Source organism: Neolamprologus brichardi, chromosome 3 (assembly GCF_056152115.1).
Source record: "Neolamprologus brichardi isolate AB-2024 chromosome 3, ASM5615211v1, whole genome shotgun sequence".
NCBI classification, from domain to species: Eukaryota; Metazoa; Chordata; class Actinopteri; order Cichliformes; family Cichlidae; genus Neolamprologus; species Neolamprologus brichardi.
Window position 1 is genome coordinate 34,690,738 of NC_142106.1, and position 24,256 is coordinate 34,714,993.

At 42.4% G+C, this 24,256-nt stretch overlaps 1 protein-coding gene across 1 annotated transcript in view; it reads right to left on the reverse strand.

The window, feature by feature from the left end:
- arap2 (ArfGAP with RhoGAP domain, ankyrin repeat and PH domain 2) overlaps positions 1-24,256 on the reverse strand; it is a 162,424-nt gene that overhangs the window by 121,787 nt on the left and 16,381 nt on the right. The window contains exons 7-8 of the mRNA XM_006801720.3: positions 24,146-24,215; positions 15,258-15,378 (exon numbers count right to left, since the gene is read on the reverse strand). Of these exons, the coding sequence (XP_006801783.2) occupies positions 15,258-15,378; positions 24,146-24,215 (191 nt within the window). The remainder of the gene's footprint in view (positions 1-15,257; positions 15,379-24,145; positions 24,216-24,256) is intronic.

Below are 24,256 nucleotides of genomic sequence, written 5' to 3' on the forward strand. Positions count from 1 at the left end.
CCACTATCCTGCAAAGCTGAAAAGTGCTAGCAGTGGAGATACAGATAGCTGCTTCTCAGAGATTTGCAAGCTTCAAGGAAAATGTGGCGGGGATAATTTCAGTCAAGACAACACCTAATTAAAATATACGATAAAAAGAAAAAAAAAAGTACAGGTTTTAATGAGAAGCAGCCACACTTCTCTGAATACTCTTAATTTGTCTCAAGTTTGGAAGAAAACAAAGAAAGTCACAAAGAGGAGTGACTATATTTCACAGAGCAGCTTATCTTGGCTTTAAGAGTATCGCTTCTTCTGAAATTCTTATTTTGGGGTTCAAATTGTTCGTCGATGTCCAAATCCTTATCTACTGCTGCTCAGGCGTTTCAAACGCTCCGTTTCATGAAATGTGATAACCACTTTAAGTTATTAATATCTTCAAAAAAACAAAAAAAAGCTGCCATGTCATTGCATCAAAGAGACACTTAAGAGGTTGTTACTTCCACATGCTGACCACTTTTAATGAACAGCAGCTACGTTAAGATGATGAACGACTTTGTTGAGGAGAGCTCTGTATGAACAAGTGCCAAACATAAATGAACACAAGCAAACGGGCCAAAAGTCCTCCACAAGCAAGTGAGACAGTGATAAAGTCATGCAGAAAACTAGTATTTCCAGTAAATTCATGTCATTGCTACTAAAAGTGGGGCGCACTTTTTCACAGGATTGCAGGATATAGGAGTCATATAGCAGCAGATAAACACATTAATCAGTCAATTTCTTATATTTTTTGCTGTTTGGGGGTTTGATAAAACCACAAAAAAAGACATTGCAGATTGTCTTGCAGGACAACGACATACAAAGGAATCCAAAGCTTTACAGGCCTTAGACTCCTGGGGTAGCTATCATTAGACAATTGCTGCTGGAAAGATGGGTTTAGCAAACAGTCAATTGTCCCATCAATGGCAAATCTAACGCTGTTTGGAGTCTTCAAGCAGTGTCCTTGAGCGGGACACCGAGATGTCTAACTTACTGTAAATCCCCCTGGATTACTGTGCAGATAAATGGCTCAAACGTAGTGTGCTCCATCATGTTCCGCACAGGGTTTACATTCAAAAGATGTATTCGAAAGGCCTCTCAGATATCTTCCTCTGCAACTTTTCAAGCAAACATAAAAGCAGACATGAAGCACACGCTGTAAAGCCCATCCCTCCACCGCCCAAGACACGGTGCTATCAAAGCCCGCAAAGTGGAAACACAAGAAATACCAAAGGACTGTAAACACACACAAAGACTCGCATCACAGGTCCAAAGCAGAACCCACAGCGGTAGCTGTTCTACACAAGCCGGAATAAGAAATGCATTTAAAAAACTCTATAAGCTGATATGAACACTATGCAAGCAGCAATGCTGTCCTCTAAAAAAGAATTTATAAGTTATGTTTTTGAAATATAAATATCCTCCAAGTGAAAATGTGCAAAGCATCAACTCATCATACGAAAAGCAAAAAAACAAAAAGCAGCACTGACAGCGTGACAGTTTATCGGAATATAATATGACTAAATGATGCTCTCAGAATAACCACAAACATTTGTGTGTGGTCACAAAGGGGGTGTCACACCGCCTCTTTCAGGAAATGTATTTTTGGATACCTCACGCATGGGTTTAATGTGCTTTGCTCAAATGTTGAGGATGAAGAAACACCTTTGCTTGGTGTAACATCCTCTCGGCTTGCTTTTTTTCATCCGTTACATTTCTTTGCTAAGAACAGGAAGGAAACTGCACGAATCGTGACGTGAAAGTTATTGCAACTGGAAATGCAGACTAATGAAAATGCTTGAAAGAGGTTAACAAACTATACTGCTGTAGCATGCCAATGTACGAATTTTATTGATTTCCGTGATGGGAAAATTCATCTTTTTCCCTTTTTTGCCACATCTCGTTTTTTAAAAAGTAGAATAGCCTGGAGCTGGCGGGGACTCAGTGTCTTCCTCGAAGAATGTCAAAGTGAACAGAAATCCAAAGAAGAACAGCGTGTGCTGAACCAGTGAAGGAGAAGAGGCTCACTGACATCTCACTGTTTGGATGACTAAAATTCACCTAAACATACAATTTTTTAAAAATGATTCAAAAAACTTAAACTGCCATATATCCCATACACAAGTGTAATATTTCAAGCCTTTTTATTGTTTATTTTTGACGATTTAGGCCTAAAAACGCATGAAAATCAGAAATCCGGTATCTCAAATTATTAGAGTTTGAGTAAATTAAATATTGTGAATGTCTCAGTCTAATTCAGCACTCATAACCAGTTAGTAATTAGTAATTACAAGTTAACTTGAAGCGAAACATGGGGTGAGAAAAGCTGCAAAAGCAGCAGGGATGAGTATAGCCTCGAGAGGACCGCCGAATAAAGTTGATTCAAGAACTCGGAAGAGCTTTATGCCGAGCGGACTGAGGCTGGAGTCAGTGCATCAAGAGCCTCCATGAGGGAAATCTTCAGGAAAACAGCTGTAACTGTTACAAGTGAGGTGCTGTGTCATCTGGTCAACTGTGTCAGTCAGCGCAGCAAGCGTATACCGGGAGGTTTTAGAGCGCGTCATGCTTTCATCTGCTGAAGAACTTTATGGAGATCCTGATTTCCTTTTCCAGCAGGACTTGGCACCTGCCCAGAGAGCTAGTGCTCAACTGGCCAGCCAAGTCACATGACCCCAACCTTACAGAGAATGTATGAGGTTCAGGTTCAGGTGAGGTTCACGTTGGTACTTGACAGTACCTCACAGAAAAGCTGTGAGGTACTGTAAAGCAGAACATAAGAAACACCAGAACCAAAAATATACAGTGGGGCAAAAAAGTATTTAGTCAGCCACCGATTGTGCAAGTTCCCCCACTTAAAATGATGACAGAGGTCAGTAATTTGCACCAGAGGTACACTTCAACTGTGAGAGACAGAATGTGAAAAAAAAATCCATGAATTCACATGGTAGGATTTGTAAAGGATTTATTCGTAAATCAGGGTGGAAAATAAGTATTTGGTCACCTCAAACAAGGAAAATCCCTGGCTCTCACAGACCTGTAACGTCTTCTGTAAGAAGCTTTTCTGTCCCCCACTCGTTACCTGTATGAATGGCACCTGTTTGACCTCATCATCTGTATAAAAGACACCTGTCCACAGCCTCAACCAGTCAGACTCCAAACTCCGCCATGGCCAAGACCAAAGAGCTTTCGAAGGACACCAGGAAAAGAATTGTAGACCTGCACCAGACTGGGAAGAGTGAATCTACAATAGGCAAGCAGCTTGGTGTGAAAAAATCAACTGTGGGAGCAATCATCAGAAAATGGAAGACATACAAGACCACTGATAATCTCCCTCGATCTGGGGCTCCACGCAAGATCTCATCCCGTGGGGTCAAAATGATCATGAGAACGGTGAGCAAAGATCCCAGAACCACACGGGGGGACCTGGTGAATGACCTGCAGAGAGCTGGGACCAAAGTAACAAAGGTCACCATCAGTAACACACTACAACGGCAGGGAATCAAATCCTGCAGTGCCAGACGTGTTCCGCTGCTGAAGCCAGTGCATGTCCAGGCCCGTCTGAAGTTTGCCAGAGAGCACATGGATGATACAGCAGAGGATTGGGAGAATGTCATGTGGTCAGATGAAACCAAAGTAGAACTTTTTGGTATAAACTCAACTCGTCGTGTTTGGAGGAAGAAGAATACTGAGTTGCATCCCAAGAACACCATACCTACTGTGAAGCATGGGGGTGGAAACATCATGCTATGGGGCTGTTTTTCTGCCAAGGGGACAGGACGACTGATCCGTGTTAAGGACAGAATGAATGGGGCCAAGTATCGTGAGATTTTGAGCCAAAACCTCCTTCCATCAGTGAGAACTTTGAAGATGAAACGAGGCTGGGTCTTCCAACATGACAATGATCCAAAACACACCGCCCGGGCAACAAAGGAGTGGCTCCGTAAGAAGCATTTGAAAGTCCTGGAGTGGCCTAGCCAGTCTCCAGACCTCAACCCCATAGAAAATCTGTGGCAGGAGTTGAAAGTCCGTGTTGCTCGGCGACAGCCCCAAAACATCACTGCTCTTGAGAAGATCTGCATGGAGGAATGGGCCAAAATACCAGCTACTGTGTGTGCAAACCTGGTAAAGACCTATAGTAAACGTTTGACCTCTGTTATTGCCAACAAAGGTTATGTTACAAAGTATTGAGTTGTATTTTTGTTATTGACCAAATACTTATTTTCCACCCTGATTTACGAATAAATTCTTTACAAATCCTACCATGTGAATTCATGGATTTTTTTTTCACATTCTGTCTCTCACAGTTGAAGTGTACCTCTGGTGCAAATTACTGACCTCTGTCATCATTTTAAGTGGGGGAACTTGCACAATCGGTGGCTGACTAAATACTTTTTTGCCCCACTGTAGATGAGCTGAAGGACACTATCACAACAACCTGGATGGTATAACTCAAGTTGGACTTGAAACATCTTTTTTTTGATTGATTGATTTAACATTTAGAGATACTGGATTTTCACAAATAGTACATACAATAACAAAAAAAGTGATTTGCAACCATGTTAATAGAGCCTGACATATTTGTTACCTGATGTATCGTATCGGCCAATAGTAGCTATTTATCAGTCTATGTAACCATGTTATGAGTTTCAAAACTGCACACTGGAGGATAGTCTGCAACTTCTCAGTTAGCAACACACAACAATCGATTGATGTAAACGAGTACATAAACACACATAAAAAAAACCAAACAAACAGAGGAATCCCCCCCACCCCAAAAAAACAGATGTTTTGATTTTTATATCAAAAGATCGATATCAGAGTTTAACACCGATATCAAATTTTTGATATCGGTATTAAAAAGGACAGGCTCTACAAGATACAAAAGAACAGTTAAGTAAAAGTGATACAAAAGATTGATACAAAAAAGGAAGGCACTGATAACTTGAGATTTACACACAATGGACAAAAAGTGAGGTACAGTGGTCCCTCGTTTATCGCAGGACTTACGTTCCAAAAATAACCAGCGATAGGTGAAATCCACGAAGTAGCCAACTTTATTTTTTACAATTATTATAGATGTGTGAAGGCTGTAAAACCCCTCACTACACACTTTATAAACTTTTCTCAGACAGGCATGAACATGTTCACACTTTTCTCTCTTGTTTAAACTCTCAAAGTTCAAACCTTCTAGAAAAATATGTCTTATATAAAATGAAACCAAACACACCCACGGTTGCCTTTGAGGGTGTAAAACGTTTTGGACATTGTTGTGTTTGTTGGGGAGAAAACTTACAAACATATAGTACAGCACTTCAGAGTCACACTGCTAGCGATTAAAGATTTATGTAAATTTGACAAGCTGAACACATTCTGCACTGTACAGGAGACAAGGCACAAGATTGATTGACAATGGTCTACAGCCAATCAGGACGCAGAACACTATGCGCTGTAAAGAAAAAAAACAAAAAAACATGGAAAAGTGCACCAAAAAAATAAGCGAAACAGCGAGGCCACGAAAGTTGAACCACGTTATAGCGAGGGATCACTGTAAACCTTTTGCTAAAAGTATGGCCAAGTAGGAAGTTTGTTGGCTAAAACAGTGTTCGGCTCATCTATAGTTTAATTGGGTCACTAATTGAGAGCTGGTAAATGGAGTAGTAACTGATAGCAGATGCATTCTTGAGACATTTTGGCCAGCCATGACTGATAAATGGTACAGTGAAAGTAGTCCAGTTTAAAGAAAGAGTTCAAATGTACACTTTTGAACATGAGGCACAGTGAAGATGAAGGGGTTCTTGAATCCATCTGACAGGGCTGTGGGTGTATGTCAGATGAAAAAGGTTGGTAACCACTGACACACACCATAGAGTGAGGCGTATGTGATGGAAAGACTGACACTAAAAATATTCTTCAAAACGCGGAAGCTGGTCAGCGAACCACAAAGCCCACATGCTTCCTTTTTCTGTTCAATCTAATTTGCTCAAACGAGCTCCAAGTTCATCTTAATCGTCAGAGCAAAATGTTTTTGATGCCCTCTCTTGTCACCAGATAAATCATTTTGGAGCATCGCCTTGCTCCGGAAATTTTAAAACGTACCGTTTTACACGCACGCCCATGACACAGTGCGCGCTCCTGTTCACGGCGTCTTGCTATTCCAGTCATCTCCAGGTGGCAGGAGGGCAGAAAAGAAGACTGCCTGCATTTATGTCAGCAGTGCTGGCTTCTGAGTAAAAATCTAATTCACTCAAAGGAGACACCCTTAACATATAGTATATAACAAAGTTCCTAAAGGCAACAATCAACACAACATTACATGAAAGCCGCTAAAACTACAGCTTGCCCACCTTCACCCACCCACGCCCCAAGACGTCAGCGTGTACAAAAGAAAATTAGCCACCAAGGCCCAAACAGTGCATCAATTGCAATTTGTCTTGCTTATTTGTAGCATAAATAAACTAAAGAACCAATTTAAAAGCATAAAAACAAGCCTAATGACCTAATAACCCCAAAATATTCACAAACACAGTCGTTACAGATTTATTACGTGGGTGCAAATTAATTTAATATATCCAGAATTTTAACGATCACAGAAATTAGTTTGTATTTATAAAAACAACAAGGTGATTCTTCAAGGTCTTTTATTTAAAGGCAGACTACACCACCATTTTTCTCCTCTCTGCTTTGACAGACTCAAATTTGAACTTGAGCTGCGTCACCCCCCAGAGCGACCTGTCGGCGTGTCCTCCACACACACAGGAAGGGACCCGTCAATCATTTTTTGGTCACCGTCAACCTGTCACCGTCATAAATTGACCTTAATCATCTTCTCGACTGTGACCTTCTGACCCTCTTGCAGCCTTTGTGGACGTGTCTCTCCTTGAATTTGCATGCAAACATACCCTCTGAGGTCTCTGGGCGTCCTCATCGTCGACAACCTTAACCGCCCCCCACTCGAGCACCAAAATACTGTATCTGCTGTCCGGTACCAATCCCAGCTCAGCCCCACCCTCAGACTCTTATGAATTCACAAAGAGCTGGTATCAATAATAAAAGGCCTGCTCAATTATTGACCGCCCTTTACATCACTTGGCTTTACTGTTCCCTTCCCATCTTGCTTTCTGACTTCCATTACCTGTCCTGCTCTCACTTATTTGCCTGTTCATTTATTCAGATAGGAGGGGGGCTCCTTCCTCCTTCCCTCCACTCTCCGCTGGACTCCTCGCCCAAGCTGTCAATCTGAGTGCAGGAGGGATGGTAGCAGAGGAGGAAGGTGAAAGTAACGGTGGCGTGCCTGTACGCCTTGCACGTTAGGATTTGTGTATGTTAATATTTGCCTCGCACAAGAACCTCGCAATGATTTTTTGCTCGGTGCACAAACACGGCATCACCTCTGCATGCACAGAACTGCCAGCCACTAAAAATCCAGCGGCCAAAACTAGTGCTTATTAAGGGATATATGCAAGGCCATCTATTTGAAAGAATATTCGACTTCTCATGGAGAGAGACGAGGGGAGAGGCAGATAATCCTCAGCGAAAGTGGATGAGATGAGAGCTAGGTCCACTCAGCGCTCAAAAGAGATCTTAGAAGCCGCCCACGCGGTCTCCATTAGCAGGGATACAAAACAAAAGGGGAGGAAAACAAATAATAAAAGATACACAAAGCTGAGGGACTGTGGCCATTTTCTGTTTCTCTCCTTTCAATCATCTCAGTGCCCAAACTCACCAACACTGAACAAAACATTTCTATTATTATTTAGTGTTTAATCTACACATTTGCCACAAATTACAGTTTACACTCATATTCATCCTCAGTAAAAACTGTTTATGTTCATCAGAATCAAATTTCTGGCAAACGTATCCAAACTGTTGATTTTGTACATTCTGAATTATGTGACATTCAATTCAAACTGATTTAAGTGACTTTGAATGTGGCGTGGTTGTTTGGTCCGAGTATTTCAGAGAGCAATGATCTGCTGGGATTTTCCCCACACAGCCATCTGTAGAGTTCACAGAAATTAGTCTGGACAAGAGAAAACTTCCAGTGGACAGCAGCTATCCATGAAAATGTCTTGCTGATGTTATTAATCTGTCTCTCTTCCACAGCATGTCTTTATCCTGTCTTCCTTCTCTCACCCCAACCGGTCCGCAGATGGCCCCGCCCCTCCCTGAGCCTGGTTCTGCCGGAGGTTTCTTCCTGTTAAAAGGGAGTTTTTCCTCCCCACTGTCGCTAAAGTGCTTGCTCATAGGGCACAGGTGTCAAACTCCAGGCCTCGAGGGCCGGTGTCCTGCAGGTTTTAGATGTGTCCTTGATCCAACACAGCTGATTCAAATGGCTAAATCACCTCCTCAACATATCTTGAAGTTCTCCAGAGGCCTGGTAATGAACTAATCATTTGATTCAGGTGTGTTGACCCAGAGTGATATCTAAAGCCTGCAGGACACTGGCCCTCGAGTCCTGGAGTTTGACACCCCTGCCATAGGGGGTCAACCTTACAATATAAAGTGTCTTGAGGTAACTATTGTTGTGATTTGGCGCTATATAAATAAAACTGAATTGAATTGAATTGAATGTCAGAGGTCAGAGGAGAATGATCAGACTGCTTCAAACTACAACTGAGGTATGCAGAAGAGCATCTCTGAACAAAGGCCACACTGGGTACCACTCTTGTCAGCTAAGAGCAGGAAGCTGAGGCTAAAATCCCACAGGTTCCCCAAAATCGCTCCGATGACTCTTAACCTTTGCTGCAACACTCAGAATGTTGGTTAGGTATCAAAATGTCAAGCTGCTGTTGGTGTAATGGTGTAGAAGGCATTTTCTTGGAACACTTTGGGCCCCATTATACCAACTAAGCATCACTTAAACACCACAGCCTACCTGAGTATTGTTGTTGACGGTGTCCTTTAAGACCACAAAGACTGAAACAATGTTTTTTAAAACATATACAGCACAAACAATCAAGATCTGACAGACTGTCAGCCCCCACACACTTTCTTGTCAGAAGGCCCAAGTTAAAGACTAAAATGTTTATGTATTTTACACTCTGTGATCTGTAGCTAATTTTATGCATGGACTTTTATAGCCGTACGGGGGTGAATTTTCATACATCTCACTTCATACATCTCAGAATGTAGCGAGGCTTAAACTTATCACTTTGAGGTGACATCTCTGCTAGGTGTTACATCAGATAACTTGAGTGCCTTAACTCAAAGTCCCTGCAGTAACTGTGGCCTTTATAACTTTGAAAACATTTTTAAGGCAGTTATTTCACAAATGGAACGGCTTGCTATGTGGTTTACTGCGACAACAGCTCTTCTAAGAAGTCTATTCTTTTATTTTATTCTGTGACAAAACTATTAGCCTTATAATATTTATGGGTTAACACAAAGGCATCTGTGTCTCTGCGAAGATCACATACGGTTTATAGGCGGGCCTTCTGGCTTTCAATAAAGGAAAGACGTCCAGCTAAAGAGAGTCTGGACTAGCATTCACCTGATTTAGCTTAGAGGAAAAAGCACTCCAAAACCCAACTACTGTAGCAGTGAAGTATGAAATAATGTGAAGTGAAACATGTACAAACATGTACAAAACTTAAGTCTCACTGCAGGTCCTTCTGAGTTTATAATTCTGCCATCATTTTGTCTCTGGGCTGCTCCCAACCACTCCTCTGCTCTTCCTTACTCATTCTCTACACCTCTCCAAACGTCTTTCCTGTCATCTCGAGCAGAACCAACATGTGTTACGAGCAGGCTTGTGGAAAGGCAATTGCCAAAGCATCAGAATACAAATCATCAACCTTTTTTTTTTTTTTTTTTTTTTAAACACAATAAATCTCATCTCCTGTCTTGTAGCGCATTTGTCTGCAACCCCTCCGCACATCTCCAACATTCCCCCTTTCTGTCCTGTCTGTTTTCCATCATTCCTCGCCGCGTCTCTTCCTGCCGCACTTTCTTCTCCCCCACCGCTGCCACCGCTCTGTGCATCACTCCTTCCCTCCCTCCTTTTTTCTCCCCCTGCCTGCCTTCCTTCCTCCTTCCATCTTTCCTCTCTCAAGCTGACAGTACCTAAGGGAAGGGGCCACCTGCGGACCAAGTGGGGAATCAGCCGACAGCTGTGTGCACACTCTCTCCGGTGGCCTTCAATTATTCACTCACTTCTCACTCCTCCTTTTCCCTCTCTCCATCTTCACTCTGCCCTTTTCATCGCTCCCTGCCGTCTCCGCCTTTACTTCTCTGTTCCTTTTTTTTTTTAAAAATATCGAGATTGCATGTCTGCTTCTTGCACTATCCACTCCTGCCACTTCCTCGCCTAATCCCTTTCTTCCCCTTGTTGCTCTTCCTCCCTCTTCTTCTATGCCTTTTGGATTCCTTTAACCACTCTCGCACACTCCTCCGACCATCACTCCATCATTTTCTCCCCGCTCTCGCCCCCACCTGCATCGGCCCAGCAACTTCTTAACTCCACTTCACTAACCAACTCCTTCTCTTTCCCTCTGTCTGCTCGTGTCTCCTCCTTTTTCATGTGTTTCCCCAAAGATTGATGACTCTCCGCCACAAGGCGAGTGGGCCTGTTTAAAGATGCATGAGGTGATGAGGCCAAGTTTTATCCTCCTTTCTCCCTCTCTCTCATTTCTCCTCACAGACTCGTCTCTTGATGGCAGGCGCCACCTTCGCGAGAGCCATCCGACTGTTCCCAAGCGGTCAGAGGCCACCTCCAAATCAGACAGCCCTCTCCCCTTCACAGCTCTTGTCAAGACGACTGAGCGTGACGTATGACGATCAGACAGCCTGATAAATGATGCCATCGAGGACCCGCGACTCATAAACGGACCAAACAAAAGAAAAGAAAAAAAGCTGGCAGTCATCGATATGATGATGCGCTGAATCAACAGAGAGGGGAGGGGTTGTCGTTCACCCTCGGTCCTCAGAGTAGGGGGAAAAAATGAAAAAAGTTTTTGAAGGGCAAGTTGTTGTTTTTTTATGAGCTAGAGGTGAAGCAAAAACAAAAAAATCCCGAGACTGGATGCAAATCTTTGCTCGGTGGAAGCCACAAAGCAGCCAGCACTATTCATATCTTGTATATGCATAGTGTAAAATCTCCTCTTTGAGCTTCCATACATTGCACTTTAGTTCTCAAACATTTGTGCATCTGTGCACAATATAACTGAAATCCTTTGTTACCAAAATGGGATGATGTAACATAACTGATGGGCCACAACCTCAAAGAGTAACGAGGAAGCTCTTCCTAAGAAGAGACGCTAAGAAGCTCTCCAGCTAGCTAGCTAGCTAGCTAGCTGGAGTGCATGACACTTTAAGTGTCATGCACACACGCTTTTAGTCCTTTGTGGTGTGTTGTGTGGCTAATTTCGCTAAGGTCAACTGACTGGGGAACAGAGAGTGAAGCTGTATTCTTCTAGAAGCCGACCAATTTATCGGCAGGTCAATGTTATTGGTCAATATTTGCCAATCTCTCGGTATCTGCCTTTATAACAGCCCATAGATGTAATCTTAAAAAGTTACTTCCACCATGAGCCTAGATTTCATAATTTGTCCACCACAACTGGCAACAACTGTTTGAAAGGCCACAAACACAACAAGCGGCTGATCAGACACATATATACACAACCATTTTTGCTGTATTTAACTTATCAAATATTCTGGTAACACAGTAGAGCAGCAGTTAGCATTGAAGCCTCACAGCAAGAAAGTCCTGGGTTCGAATCTACCGTCTACCCAGGGAGTTTGCATATTTTTCCCACGTTTGTTTGGTTCTGTGAAGGTGATAATGAAACACTAATACTTCACTTTATTTTTGCTCAGCTTTGCTGAAAATGCACCCGTATATCAAACAAAAAACAGTACTGGCCAAAATCAGCCTTCTTGTCTGTTCCTGTCTGCATCCTTAATGACTTTTCTCCATGGCAGTAGCTGATGGTTACCTCTTTTTGTTACATCAGGTCTTCACTGGCTAATATTCAAAGGTTATTCTTCAAAATGAACATTTCTTTGTTTCCTCTGGTACATTTTGGAGAATGAGGATAAACCTAAATAAAATGAAGAAACACAAACCAGCATCATCAACTTTGGCAATTTTGCGTCTAAATCAAGCTACATTTGCATCCCTACACAATCTTTTTCTCTTTAGCTGCTGAACGGGAAAACCGCACACTGCAAGACAAAAAAAACAATTAGCTGAAAGAGGCTAAAACGCTTAGTTGAGACAGTATAACATTTTACAAAAGTGTTTGGTGCTAATTAATTCCATACAAGCACTGATTAGTACGGCTTTGAGTGCTGAGACTTCACAAATGACGCTCTTCTCGACAAGAATGGTGTCAAGTACAAACACTTTGGGAACCATCGAAAGGTTTTAGCTTTTCAAAAGTCCTCCCAACCTGTCGTGTTTTCTAAAGGAATGACCTTCTTCACTTATTATCTGCACGTACTCCTCACAATGATTTGTATGCATTTTGGTTAAAGAGCAAATAACGGGAGATGTTCATTTCTGTCCCATTAAGTCCCTTTATCGTCTTCAGCTGACATTTTACACGGATCCACACGAATGCTGGGTGTTTTTACAATTTCTGCTCAGACTTAAAATGAAATGCTTCTTTACATAAATAATTATCCATTAAACGTTTCAATACGGGTTTCCATTAATGAATAACTGTATGTAGTACTTGTTATTCCTATGCCTTGGTCACCATTAAACTGACAGAATACCAGAGTAAAAGTTAGATTTTGTGCAAGGCCTGGCCTGATGCTTAATGTCTGCTCCAGTATTATGCTGCCATTAAAAGACCAGTAGAGCTCTTCAAAAGCAATAAGGTGATCCTCAATAATGACTATTAGCAAGTCAAATATTGAGGTTTCTATTCTTGTCTCAGATGTCAGCGTGTCACAAACACGCGCTGAGGTCTCGGTGACCCAGTCGATTAAGATCTTTCACCTCTGCCTGCTCTCACGTATTTACACTGTACCACTCAATGCCATAACCACGCAGAGCTTGATTTCTGCAATCTAACTTATTCCCATGAATCAAAGGGCAGCCAGCATCTGACCCCAGAAACAGACCCTCATTTAGTGAATGAGCTGTCTGACCTGCGCTGCCTAACACACTGCCATCAAGCAGGCAGGAGGTGAGGAGCAGAAAGTGTCTCCTTCCCCTCTCATTAAGGCCGACACAGACAAAGCTTCCACCTCAAAGACGATAAGCGGAGACAACTCGTGCGGCGTTTTGTGTGTGACAGTAAGATGAAGAGTAGAGGGAGGAAAGATGTTATTTAAGCAGAATTCCTGCAATACTGACCTCTTTAATAACCACATGCACACTCATCGGCAGATCATAATTTTCATTAATTCAGCTGGACAGAAAATAACACTTATTCAAGCGTAATGGCAGCTCAACCAAACCAAGTCCCAATCCCCAAAGATTGGTTTACGTCAGTGACAGAAGACATCAGCTGATTTCCTTCTAAAGTGGTGTTTACACAGAGACAGGAGACTCCACATCCAAGCAGTCACTCCTGCTATAGTTCTAGTAGCTGTATTGTAACGTAAAGTCTCCACAGTCGGGTACAAGCGATCACGAAACACTCGTTACCCTCTGATGATAACATTTCCATCACTTGAAGCACTGAAGCACAACTGCAGCAGACTCGCTAACATGGAAACTTTAACACACTTATAAGCAATCAAATAGAAAATCTCAAAAAAGGTGCCAATAATAAAACTGCTTTTTTTTCTCCAAGCCACCTTGCAACCCGCCGCTGGTCCTATATATATCTATATATCAATATCTGTTGTCACAGATGGCACGCAACATCTTTTCCACTTAAAGTTCAGCTACAATGCTGACATTTTCCCTCTCTGCGGCCCAGTGATCACGAGTTGTAAACATGGCTTTAATCAGCCTACACATACTAACACTAAGTATAAATTTAGAGCAGAATCCCCTTCAGTAATTTTCACCAGCCGTTCTGCTACAGTAAACTCGAGCGGCGCTGATATATTGGCCAATTTTACTATTTCCCAATATATGTGAATTAGCAAAAAGGCCAATAAATGAAAGTTTAGGAAGTTTAGAAATTAAAAATCCAAAGGAGAAAGTTCGTCCACCAGGGGCGCTCTGCAGTTTCCCAGTTGGCTACATGTGTTTGGAACACCAGAAACACGACAGCTGATCTGAGCAGACTCAGTTTAAATGAGTAAGTAAAGAACTCAATATAACAAATGTTACAGAAATCAATTTGTCTCCAGCAATATATGAATTTTAAATCACTAAATATTGATCTTGGTCTTCAAAATTATGCACTTGCAAGTTCCCAGTCAGAATTTTCAACTGGAACATCCCCTCAGGTTGGATTTCCGAGCTGGAAAGTCAAGGCAGTCCCACCAATCCCGACTTCACAATCCAATCCAGTGCACACATACACAACTGTCAAACTTGCAGTTTGTACAGCCACTGTTATGTATTTGTGACTTGCTAAATAAGATGTATCCAGAGCACTGACTGTGCTCTGTCCATGAAGAGGCAGCAGTGATGTTCTTAAGCACAAGAAACAAAAACCAAGCACTGTGCTGGTTTTCTAGTGACATATGAATGGCTCTACGTTGCTAAGGAGCAAAACAAATCCCATTTTTCCTTGCTTTTCCAATTCTACCACTGGAAAAAGCTCACCTCGGGAGTGGTGTCACTCCCAGTCCCAACATCCGACTTGCGAGGCAACTGGAACGCAGCATTAATCTTCATGCTAGGCGAGGCTAAACGCCACATCGCTGTACCTAACTCACAGACATTAAATGGATCTTGATCCTTTCATATCTGTCTTTAAAGACTGAAAATAAATGTATACAACCATTTCTTTACACAGGGGTGCTTTGCAAAAGGATTCACAGTCATACAAATGAGCCTAATAAAACTGAAAATGAGTATGAGGAGAAAGAAACTGCAGAGAGAGAGAGAGCGTGTTAGAGAAGGAAGAGAGAGAAAATAGAGGAAAAGGAGGTGAGACAGAAGATTGTCACGGAAGCATTCAGATATTCAGATGGTGAGGTAGGAGAAGAAAGAGACAAACAGGAAGGGAGGGGGGGAGAGGCAGGGAAACAGGGGCGAGCGAGGGAGGAAAAACAAGGCTAGACGGGGAATCAGCCGGTCAGAGTGACAAACAGAAAGAACGGCACGTGTGGCTCATAGCTGAATGCAAAACCACAGAACAAAGAGGAAAAGGAAGCACTTGTTGTACCTTCTCTCTCAGCTCGGAATATGAAGGTCCGCAGGGAGGTGACGACCTCAAACTTGTTGTCGCCCAGTCCTCGCACCTGCCTGATAGCGCTGGCCAGAATCATCCCTTTGGAGTACATCTCCTAAACAGAGGAGGACACACACACAGCGAATAAACAGAAGCAGACACACGCCGCTTCAACTGCTGCTTATTCCTATTATCTGCATCTGTAGGCCCACAGTTATTATTTTCTGGCGCATTGTTTGTATCAATAGACGTGAAATCCTGAGTCGTATTACTCTCTGTTAGGACCGCATTCAATTTCAAACAGCACTAACAGACGTCGTCATGAAACCACAGAAACATCTTATCAGTAGGCCGTCAGATTTATCTGCAGAAATGAAGCAACCCTGTTCCGTGTCCAGCAATAACTTTGACAAATGGCACAAACACTCTCGGACAAGGAGCGCGTGAATCCCGCTGCTCCGAGAGCCGGGACGAATTTGCATCGACGCGACCTCCGACCTCGAATTGGAAACTGGAAATGTGCAGAATTTCAAAAGCAGGAAACGATGCCCAAATGAAAAAAAGGGGACTGCGCTACATTAAAGAACGCGAGCACACGCGGCGAGACGTCATCTGGGAGTTCGTGAAACAAATCTACGAGCTGAAAACAAACTTTTAAATTTAAAAAGAGACGTGCACACGTGTACTGGGGATTCAGCACAGGAAGTGAGTGGGTAAAGCGGGACTTGGTTGTGTGCTTTGTTTCATTACCCCCCCTCCTCCCCAGCAGCTCTAGTGGAGGCATCCAAATAAGGAGGATGTTGCACTGGAGGCTTCGTGACCCTCTTTACAGTCTCCCTCGACAATGGCAATTACAGTACTGGGTCATCATGAATGGGAAACGAGACAGAATGGACAAAAAAGGAGAAAAAACCTCCAAACTTAATATTATGACTACTGAAGAATCAAGGACAGACGGCATCACCATCAGTATTCAGAACCTGATGTGAGAATATAACACAGAAATGTCCAAGAACATCTCAGACTATAACGTTCCTGCAGTAGAGGGAAGTGGGGGGAGGGGGGCAGCACATTATGCTTTTGTAGTGGCAAGAAATATGACATAGCTGTTAAAAAAAAAAAAGGGGGGGGGGGGGGGGGCAGACACGAGAATGCATTATTCATGCTGATAATGTCATTATCATTGCAAAATAAGGAGGAAAAAAACTCAGAAACAACAAATGACTTCATATGACTGTTTTTCTTCCTTTTCCTGTTTTCTTGACCTGAATTTTGATTGCTGTGTATAAACTGTAACAGTTTGTGTCTGCCACGCACAACACCGTGCTTCTATCCCACAGTCGCATGCAGAGTGTGCCGAGTAAGCGAAGGAAGAAAGGATGGATGGATGAAAGAGGGAAGAGGGTGTGGGGAAGACAAAATGAGAAATAAAAAAAAAAGAGGATGTGAACTTTTGACTCCCTCTTGTCATTATTAATTAAACCAGTGACCTTGCCATCCACAAAAACCTATTTCTAGAGACCACGCAGCCAAAAATATACCAGCCGGCACAGTCAGTTAAGGAGAGCAGGGCTGAGTGGGAGGGATGGATGGATGGTGGGAAAAAAAAAAAAGAGATAAATTAGGTTTGGGTGAAAGGCCAAGGAGAGAAGTAAGGGAAAGAAAATGGTAAGAGCGTTGTGTGATACAATCAGAAAAAAGAAGTAAGGAGGGGAAGGGAAAAAAACAGAGGGGGAGGGATAAATCCATGATCAGAAAGAAAAAGAAACGGAGAAGAGGGAGGACAAAGAGAGGAGAGGAGGCGCGTGGGAAAAAGAGAGACATCATGTAGAAATGAAGACGCCTAAGAGGATCAAAAAGGGGTCCTTCTCATATTAAAGCAGGATGTTAACAATGGCAAGAAGTGGCTCAACCTAATTACCGACAGGCAGCCGTGTGCGTTCCTCTCCCCGGGAGTTTCACACCAATATCTCCCTCTTTCCCTCTCTAAATTTAGCCAGAAGTTAAAGGAAGGTGAGGAAAGGAGAAAGTAAGAGCGCGCGTGGATGAATTAGCTCGGCGGCTGCGCACGGATAATTATACCCCGGCATGGGTTAATTAATTGTTTTAATTCCAGTTTTGGGGTCACGCAGGAGAGACTTGTTTAATTGCGAGTTGTGCATCTGTAAATACTCTCCCAGCAGAGTCAGCGGAGACGTGCGATGTGACGGGAAGCGGCGGTCGGCGTTGAGATGACGCCATGCGCCGGAGCGGCAGCTGCCCGCCCGCATGCACGTGAAGGTTTTTGAGGCTGATCTCGAGGGGACTGGCTGCCAAGGAAGCAATGAGGCCTAACTATCTCTCTTTCTCCAATAGCCGACACACCTGACTCACCTCCCCTCCCTATGACCTCTCCCCACTCCAACTTCAGCTGCTCATTCTTAGCCATACAAACCCTAGGGAGGGCCTCTCATTTGGTCCTCCATAGGGTTTGTCACCCCATGTCATTTTGCAGGGCGGTGTCGGTACTACCTCTCCTTTTTTGTGCGTGGAACTGCCTATCCTGCATGGATAACTCTCTGTTCTTTTCAAAAACAACCTGGTAAACTTCAGGAAACAATTAAGGCAGAGCAATGGAGCTAAAGCCTACAATAATAGAGGCGCCGTGTGGAGAGAAGAAAAAGAAAAAAAAGAGAAAAAAAACAGGGAGGAGGGTTAAAAAAAAAAGAAAAGAAAAGAAAAAGGATGGAGGAGGTTTTACCACCAGCATGGAGTTAAGGCTCTGGCATCTCAAACGCTCAGATTTTCAGTGGAGGCATGAGGACACCAACTGGCTGGAGGGAAAAATTGCACCTCCCGGGAAAAGCATCCACGATCAGCGAGCTGCCTGCAGTATTTAGAAGTTGATGGCGTCTGTGTTTTCTGTTTTTTAAACATGTAAAAACCAAATAATTTATACCTAACTGTGAACAGTGAAGTTGTGAGATCATTCATATCTCTCATATCTGTTGTCTGAGGATCGGACCAGAATAAAAGATTTAGACTTTAAAGTCCTAATGGAGTCGAATTATAATCCGCATTTTTAACCAAAGTCTGGTTCCCTTCCAAGTCTTAGTTTAGAGGTTACGCTGTTTTTCCCTCCCCTCCCTCTCTCGGGGACAGCAGAACCGACTGTGAATAGAAACAGCAAACACTAATACCACCGTCTCCCTACTGCTGACAGACAGAATCCGTTTAACAGTATTTATTTCAGGCTGTGTTTTTGTCCATTTGATGGATTTAAGTCGCTCGGCATCCTCCATCACCCACCGCTGAGCAAAATATCAGGCTGTTTATTTGCCAAATGCTTCCCTACGTTAGCGAGTGGCATCGGCTAATCACCAACTTTGTCTGACATGTGGTGCCGGGCAGGATGTGTACACTGGGGTTTGGATTTTTTTTTCCTTAGAGCTCACTGCCTGCTGAGACTAAAAAACAAAACTAGTGAAAAAAATCATAAAATAAAAACATGAAGCTGACAGATGATTAAAAAAACTCGAAAGATCTGAGGAAATCTAGAAATTTAGGTAATAGATCGCTTTCACTATAAACATGTTAAAACATAAAAGCCATTAATGTGAGCAGCTAAAGGTATGTTAATAATTACTGAACTTGACTGCATTAGGGCACTTGATCAGGGTTCTGGGAGTCAAAATAAAAGCCATTTTATAGATGTATACACACACACACTCACAGTGAAAAAAGGAAACACTCAGCATCAGAGCAGGCATCTTAGGATGATACTGGAGATAGTAAGTAGAGAAGCTTTCAGGCTTGCAAGGGAGCTTTTCCACATCAGACTGACTAACACGCAGACAGACAGACAGACACACTGAAAGACTGATCCCCTGTCCTAAAACCTCATCTCCCCTTTGGCCTTCTATCCAGCTTCATCCCCCACCCCAGCCTCTCATCTCTTCATCCCTCGCAGCCATCCTCCTCCACTTCCTCCTCTCACTACCCCGAAGCCAGGCTTTGGACTGTCTTCATGCACACACACACACACGACACCAATATAGGGACCCCAGAGACTACATCTCAGGCCCACAGCTTTCTCCCAAGTCAATCCCACTGTTGACGAAATCAGGCGAAAGGCGTGATTGATCAGACAGATTGGATACAATGCTGCACAGAGAGAGAAGTGAGACTGCGGATCTCGCTACTCTCCCACGCCACCTCCGTTACCCCTATGATGACATCATCGTGGCCAGAGACCTTCAAGTTGCGACTGCGATTAAGTGCGATTAGTTCTGTCTGGTGCTGACAGATCCCAGGGGGGTTTTCAGCTACAAAAAAAAGAGCTTTTTGGGTGTTGGAAAGTTTGGCAAAGAGAACAAGCATGGGAATGTTTTAGCGTGTAGGCATTTTTGTTTTTGTGTACGAGTGCTAGAGACGGAACGTGATAAAGAAATAAAAACATACTCATATCAGTATTGACTCAATCTAAGAGTCCAAACTGAAGCTCAGCACAGACTGCAGAAGTCTGTTTTTTGCTTGTGTCTTTTGAGATATGACTCAAAAGGGCAAACCGCTTTCATTTAAACTAAAGAAAGAAGATTTGTCTGATGGCCTCATCAGGTCGAAATTTTATAATAAACTTCGACTCAGACACTTACTAATGCAATAAAATAATTTTTTTTGTTTCATTACCCAATGCTCCGGGTTTAAATCTTTTATAGACATTATCATTTGCTAAGGCTTCAGAGACACAGGCCTAAAGACTTATCAGCAAAAACTGTATAGTCTCCAACCAGTTAGCAAGGGGCTGCTTGTGATGGCTAGGTCAGATTGATCCCAAAAGAATAAAATAAATAAACCTCCTTGCTTTGGTAATATTGTGAGTAGAATGTGAAAAAAATGTGACAAACTGTGAAGTGAGATCGTTTAAAGTAAAAGTTGTGTTCTACTGCTTCAGTCAACATTACTGTGAAAGTGAATTATCTCTGTGTCCAGTTTGTTTCACACTTCTCAGTTTCACTGTCACTTGGCTAGTGGTTAGTGTGTGTTTGCAAAGAAGTCAGGCTCCTCCACGTAACCGATGAGCAACTGCTGCAGCTGCAACGTTTTCCGCTTTTTGAGCAATTTCACCGAGCACCAAGCATTCATTCACCAACTAGTAGGGAAATACACATTTTTCCCCCCATACAACCGGTAGTTGCCAGAGTATTGTCAACTGGCATCTAGGCTTGCGTGACACAGGCCTGGAGACCAGTGAGATACTTGGTCAGTTAGCAGTGTAGCTTTGTAGCATTAGCTGCAATTAACCACCACAAAATACTGGTAGTATTTAACACTTTTTACTGCTCATGAAGGACATGTTTAATTCATAATAGAAAGAATGTAATGTTTCAACTTGTTTAATTAGCATAATCTCACATAATCTAGTCAATATTTGATTAGCACGGTAAACATGTTAGCACTGTTAGCATCACTAAACTACTGACTATATACTGTATATTACATTTTACCTAATTAGACACAATTTCACTGACTAATATGAGCCTAAAAATTCAATGTAAACCAAGTCTAGCTTAACTTTATTTCTTGCTTTAACTTTTTAATGTTTATAGGTTAATTTAGCCTGCAAATTATCTCTAACTGGTGCCTAGCATGCTTAAATCACTTTCCTTTGAAAACAGTTCTCAAAATTGCTTGTTTTTGTTCTTGTATTTACTCTTGCCTCAGATCTCTCTGACTGGCATAATCTTGTAATGAGTACAACTCCTCTGAGATGAGCTGTGAACCCCCACATCAGGAAGACAACAAAAAGGTTATGTAGCTTGAGGAGTACAGCATTTTTTTTTTTTGTAGTCACAAGAATACACGTCTCAGCACAGCGAGGGAAAGAAAGCCACCAACTCATAGTTCAGTTTCTGACATAAACCAGTGCTGAGAGACTTCCTTTTAATGTTCTTCTACCCCCGCGCTAACCCTCTGGAGGTGGCAGTGGGTGGTATGCTGGGTGGTGCAGGGCCTCAGCTGGCCGCACAAAGCAAGGATGACAGAGACATTGTACTCAACCTTTCCATTCACCCAAAACATGATGAAGTCCTCTACTGTCTCACAGGGGAGAGTCACACTGGCAGGACTTTAGAAGTCTTTTTATACTTTTAAAAGTCTAAACAACAATGCTTGCTCACACAACACACACACACACACACACACACACATTAAAGCAAACTTTCATCTTTCCAGAGACTGTCATCCCTGCACCGACAGTGACACAGAGTATAAAGTGCTGACTCGTTGGCCTCCCTGCCGATTCCCACCCTGCTGTTGATGGAGCGTGTCCTGATAAATAAAGCGACATATGCATTGGAATGGGAAAACGAGGGGAAAAAGAGAGAGAGAGGCAAAGGGAGTGAGAGAGCATGGAGAGCTATAATTAGTAAGTGATTAACGAGCAGGCATCAGACAGGTCCCACATCATTGATTGTGATGTTGTGCAATGCTGCTGCAGCGAAAACAAGTTGGCCCTAGGAGGGGGATATGGGGTCACTGCTCAAACACACATCCACACACACGCAGTAAATGTGCCTGTTCCTACTGCAAAACACATCCAGTGGTCATTAGTGAGACCATAATGGCAAAGCACATTATGTCAGACTAAAAGACTTGTATAATAAAAAGTTTGACTGTGCTAAATTCCACATACTCTAACCATGTATCCAACAACTCCTTCTATACATGATTTAATGTTTGCCTTTCCCATCAAGCTCCACTATCAGTCAGCTCCCAGGTTCCCAAACTGATGTGTGTGTTTAATCATATCCAATGTACTGCAACAAAAAATTTCTGAATGCAGAAAATATTTAATCTCAATAACAGTTTCTTGACTGTGGTACAAGCGAGCATGTAGATTTTGCATAGAGACTTGAGAGGATGTTATACCCTGATAGCTAACTGTTTTAGCTTTATGTAGGAATACTTCCCTTTTTTAAAGTTCACACTTAGTTTGGGAAATCACTTCTCAGATTAATAAAAAGTTGGCTCACAACTTCACACAGCACCACTGTAGACAGACAGGCACACGGCCCCTCCCTCCACTAGCAGCTGAACACATGAACAGCAGTGGATATTCACAAAACTAAACAACATTTTATGATGAATTTGGAAGTCACTAAAGCTCCCAATTTAACAACTTTAAAGCAGCTATCATAAATATTGATCTAGTAAACAAACACATTAATGTTAGCTGTTAAATTATTAGCTATTACTCAAAGCCAACATTAACTGTCAACTAAATTAGCATTATAAGTTAGCAGCTATGGCTAATAATAAAATATTTTTGTGGAATTTGTCTTGAATTTTTTGTGTCATTTATTTCCCTTATGACGTCAAAAACAGCATACAACATACTGAGTATCAGTATCAAGCTTAAAATTCTAGCATTGTTACAAAATTCAAGTCAAGCTTATTTAAAGCATTGCAGATCAGCTCATTTCAATGCATTTCCACATCACCCAATACCCTCCTATGTGTATTTTAAACTTCAATACAGAGCACGGCATTTAAGCTTCTCTAGCTTGCTTACAGTTGCTGGATGTCTGAAAGCCGCTGCAACCCCTCGAATGAAAAACTGATACTGTTTTTATGTTTTAAATACATTTGTTGTTTTCTCTTCTGATTTATCCTCTAGACCAGAGGTAGGCAATCGAATTTCCCAAGGGGACACATGAGAAACTGGGACTGTTGTGGAGGGCCGCATCAATAAGCTTTGAAGGAGTTAAAATTAATATTGCGCATAACTACGTTCAGCTCATTGATGCGGCCCTTCACAACCCGTTCTTTAGACTTTTCAAGATTGTATTGAGTGACTGAGGACACATCAAGGTTACACACCCCAACTATCAACACAAAGTAAGAAAGTTATATGTGGAATAATAAATGGGTTTCGGTTGATTAGATTCCAATTTGGAACTTAACGTGATTTCAGCACTACTATAATTAAGCTTCTCTCAAACCTCAAAATTGTTTTAACCATTACCATCTATAGCTTGGTCATATTTCCACATTTTGTTTAGCTCTTTACTTAATCTAAATTCAGACATGTCTTACTTTGAAAATCTCTTTGTATTTCCTAAAAAAGGTAAGATAGAAATGGGTCCGACATAGATAGAACACATCGCTACCCACTGACGAGCCTGGTTACCTCACAGATGTAGCATAACGGCGACAATAAATACGGTCTTCAGTCTGCCAGTTCACAGAACTTGTATTATTTAGAAATTATTGGAGGTCGATGGAAAAATTGTTTGATTCACTGTTGCATTTTATCAAAACTATTAAATGATTCATTGACATTCAGTCAATGTTTTAAGTGACTGAATGCAGAAGAAAAACAGTGCTTGCATGTATGTCGGCAGCCTCTGTAGTATCTTTTACAACTCTCACCAAACCCTGACGCAGTTCTCTCTTCTTCTGAAGATGAGTTAGGCAATACTAAGCGAAATTTAAGATGTAGGGAGAATAAAACGAAAGAGAGAGAGAAGAGAAAGGGACAGAGAAATGCTGAGGAAGGCTTTCCCTCTCCATCTTTCTTTCCCAGAGAACTGGTCAGGTGCCAACATCAATGTACTTTACTGTATGGCTGGGTGGGCACAGAGAGTGCTGGCCCATCATGCGTGGTGTAATGTCGCTCTGTCCTTGCCCCCATTCTTTACTCTGCCAAGCTAATAATGATGACAATGAGAAGGCGGAGAGAACGAAGGGAACACTTAGGAACTTGGCTCAGCTGCTCGCAGCACAGAGGAATGAAGCAGACTTTGCCAGTGTGACGGTGGAGGGTGTGTCAGCAGGACACAAGGAAGAGAAAGTTTTGGCAAAGTAAGACGTTTAAGGCCATATTTCCCCCCATTACCTACCTTGTCGTTGTTGTAGTAGGTCAAACTCTCACCATCAAATCTCACCCACCTCCTCTGAAAAACACATTTTCTGCACACAAAAAAAGAGAAGTGGAAATGTGTTTGATACAC